Below are 3895 nucleotides of genomic sequence, written 5' to 3' on the forward strand. Positions count from 1 at the left end.
AAGGGAAAAAAAAACCCCAGTTATTGTTGGCTGATATACTCTCCGAGTCATCACTTACGAAATGACACAATAATGTAAATGATTATTAATATTTTTTTAGTTTTTAAAATCTAAAATTCCCTGGAAAGAGCAAGAGGGGCAAAAAAAAAAAAAAAACTATTGGAATCATACGTAACGCCTTGTCATCAACAGCTAATTATAAAATAAACGCCACATTTTTTCCTTAAATCCGCAACATCCCACCTATTAAAGGTGCCAAATAATTAGCTCGTCCTTGGCCAATTAGAGATTGCTTAATTGCTTCCTCCTTTAATTATTTTGTCATGCAAACATCGCCCTTTATTTAATTCATTATTTTAATTTAACTACCACCAATTTGGATTCCTATTTGGCACCAAGGGTCGGTTTCTACTTTCCACGAATTCATAAGAAAAGAACAAAAATATATATTAATTTAATTACGATTTTGTGTGTGACTGTGTGTTTCCTTTCAAGGTTTTTCGGATCACAATAATTTTATTTATTTTTCGTTTCTTTGTAGGACAGTTCACATTAGTCCCTCATCTCCTTTTAAAAATTAACGGACCTCCGAACGGAAGTGAGCCTTCCGTTACCGTCATTTTCACCGGTCCCCAAAATGTAGGACCCAGATGATGGGCTATAAAGTTAAACATTTGGGCCCAAATTGTTTCCTTCTCTCTGGCTTTTAATTTGATATTTTTGCGATTTCAATTTTTCTTAAATTTATCTTGCTATAAAATTCAATAAATCCAATAATGAACATGCCAAATGGAGATCACTTTGTTTCGGTTCATTTTCAAGTTTTATTGGTCGATCTGATCCGTAGTTAAGATTTGGGGGTTTCAACGAAAGGCGACGAGGCATGGTCGTTTAAGCCACTCGAGATGGTCCCCTCCCACTAAGCTTAAGCTGGAAAACATAATTAATTATACAGTGCTCAAACATAAAAGAGAAGTTGCTTTTCAAATTGGGGACCAAATGCCATCTAAAGCACATTAATTAACAGCGATAGTTTTGGGGTTTTAATTAATTCCCACGTTTATAGTTATCGCAGACTATATATTGTTCTCTCGATATGCTTTCCAAATTCATATTGATCCAATTCTTTGTAGAAGAAACACAATGGGCTACTGCGTCAGTTAACCAAATATTACCCGTGCTGGCAAAGGACCAATTTATATATATATATATGCAGTAATTTAAAGAGACGTGTGTGGGTTTTTAAGAAGAAAATAAAAGCAGAATAAAAACACGTCAAAGCATTGGAAGTTAGTAGCGCATTAACATCCAAAGGAATCAAACAAAACTGCTTCTGTGTAATTTAAATGCTGTATGCAACCCATGCAGAGTATAAAGATATAAATTCACAAGAAACAGCATAAATTATTGTCTCATACTATCGTTTAATTAGAAAAAAGTAAACATTGAAAATTAACTGTGTGATGAAGATACCAGAGAGATCTATGTCGGGATCGTAAATCCTCGGTCTCTGTGTAATTTATCCCACTTATCACATGTTCGCTCAGGATGCTATGATTTACCTTCCTCGTGATGGCCTTAGGTCGGGTGCGATGGGGACGCTGGGACGAGCGATTTTATTTTTTTTTGCCACAGAGAGATCTATGTCGCAAAAGGATGAATGATTCAGAAAATTACTGCTGCAGTTTTGGAGGTCAAGGAGAAAAAAGAAAAAAAGTAAAAGAATATTGGTGGCTCTAGGGGCCTAGGGATCATTTTCTTGCTGGTGCAAAGAAATTGTTGCATGAGGACAGGAGATTACCTTACCTGGGACTTCAGCCATAAATCGCCGTGAGCTCCTTTTGTCAGAGAATTGCAGTAAATGAAGTTAGAATTGGATTTCTCAGCTCCCAGATCCCAATCCATCCTCAGCAAATATTCCTTACAGATTTTCCTTCATAGAGATGTCTGAAAGTCCTTCCTCAATTGCCCCACCACCATCACAGCAGCAGAACTTCAACTTTAATGAGTCAGAGGCAGCCATGGATGGAAATGAAATGAAGTAAAAGGACATAAATCCAATCGAAACCACTATGACAGCGACTTCCTCTTCTTCCACCTTTAAGCTTGACCCCTTCGCCTTCATTCAACTTCCTCCACATCTTTAACTCACAGTGAATGGGGAAGCACTCCTGTTTCTACAAGCAGAAGCTGAGGAAGGGCTTGTGGTCTCCTGAAGAGGATGAGAAGCTCGTGGAGCACATCAACAAGTATGGTCACGGCAGCTGGAGCTCTGTACCCAAATTAGCAGGTTATTATTTCGTTGGCTTATGCATTGAGAAATGTACCTTCAATTCATGAAAAATTGGGTCATTTCAGGTCTGCAAAGGTGTGGAAAGAGTTGCAGATTGAGGTGGATTAACTATCTGAGGCCTGATCTGAAGAGGGGCACATTCTCTCAGCAAGAGGAGGACCTCATCATTCGACTCCATGAGGCCATGGGCAACAAGTAAAGATGATTTGTTTGCCTAGTTGATTTACTTATCTTTCTTTTTTTTCACACTATTTTTCTTTTCTCGCCATCGTCAGGTGGTCTCAAATTGCAGCCCAGTTGCCAGGGAGAACAGATAATGAGATCAAGAACTACTGGAACTCATGCATCAAGAAGAAGCTGATGCAGAGTGGAATCAATTCCAGGAAACACGCAGTTGAAGCGCATAAGGTTGCAGAAACCATGTGCAGTGACTCCTTGGCCCCAAGTTCGTCGAATCTATTGCAGGAGAATTCTGAGCCAAATCCATCAGCACTGTCCGTGGAGCCACCTGTTGTTTCATCAATCTCGAACATGATTCTCCCGACCAGCTTCCATGACTTGGGGGCTAGCAATTCCTGCGGAAGTGAGTTTGAGTTGCAGAGCTCTGGTGTTCTTTTTGACGGTGGCATCCTCCAATGGCTGGAGTTGCTGCCCAACAAAGGTGTTCCGATCCACATCAATGTCGAGCCAGAGGAATTGAAATGGTCAGAATATCTTAATGGCACCACTTTGTCCAAAAACGACTGTGAGAGCCAAACCCATGGCTTGCATGGATCATCAAGCAAAGAAGAAAGCCATGTATTCTCAGCCAGCGGCTTTGGCTCTTGGCATGAGATACAACCTCCTCCTCCTCAGCTTTAAATATGCAGATATTGGAACTAGAAAGAAAGAAAGGAAACAAAAAAAAAAAAGTTGCCATAACAGGTGTGCGTCATAGATTTTTGCATGTATATATAAATCGTTTGATATAGAGAGAGAGATATCTGAATTCCATTGAAGAGAATAAAGCTTGCTTCAGTTTGTTTATGTGCTGTAAGTTTTTGTAACCTAATAAACCATCAAATCTCTGTTTCAATTGATATTGTCAGATAATAAGTACATAATTTGAGATTCATACTAATGGTTTAAGATTTCAAATAATAACTCAATCATGTCTTTATAAAGCTAGAACTAGCAGATTAGCACGCAAGAACTCAAGTTAGTGTTGTTACATCAGTGATTTCACAATCAATGCCACTGTATCACTTGCTTTAATTAATTCTTGCAAACTTTGTCAAGGGGGCAAAGCATCTTTTTTGAAATAGTATATCTCATTCTACAGAAGCATCCTTCTCTTCAAGGTGCTATTCAAATTTAGCGTTGTCTTGAGACTAGGTTGAGTTAATTAATACAGGATAAAATTACTATCACAGGACAAGAATTCGAATCTAAATAAAATCAAAAAAAAAAATTTCTCCTTATATTAGTCAACTATAATTTTTTGATTTACCTACTCACATATAATTATGGGACAGATCATATGAAACCGCTGGACAAAAGATTTCACTTTTTTAGTACCATATTCAAATTTGCATCATTATTCTAGCTAAAAAAAATTCCACA

General features: G+C 37.9%; 1 protein-coding gene and 1 long non-coding RNA gene across 2 annotated transcripts; one reads left to right on the forward strand and one right to left on the reverse strand.

Moving 5' to 3' along the window:
- Positions 1-1283: 1283 nt before the first annotated feature.
- Positions 1284-1943, reverse strand: LOC122025505. Its single transcript, XR_006123743.1, has 2 exons — positions 1802-1943; positions 1284-1641 (listed from the first exon to the last, which is right to left on the reverse strand). It is a non-coding gene; the product is annotated as an uncharacterized LOC122025505 (long non-coding RNA).
- Positions 1944-2012: 69 nt separating this feature from the next.
- On the forward strand, positions 2013-3172 carry LOC122025497 (transcription factor MYB61-like). The gene is made up of 3 exons (XM_042584311.1): positions 2013-2290; positions 2359-2488; positions 2569-3172. The coding sequence occupies exons 1-3, from the start codon at positions 2158-2160 to the stop codon at positions 3152-3154; spliced, it is 849 nt and encodes a 282-aa protein (XP_042440245.1). The 5' UTR covers positions 2013-2157; the 3' UTR covers positions 3155-3172.
- The last annotated feature ends 723 nt before the right edge of the window (positions 3173-3895 follow it).

Source organism: Zingiber officinale, chromosome 1A (genome assembly GCF_018446385.1).
Source record: "Zingiber officinale cultivar Zhangliang chromosome 1A, Zo_v1.1, whole genome shotgun sequence".
Taxonomy (NCBI): domain Eukaryota; kingdom Viridiplantae; phylum Streptophyta; class Magnoliopsida; order Zingiberales; family Zingiberaceae; genus Zingiber; species Zingiber officinale.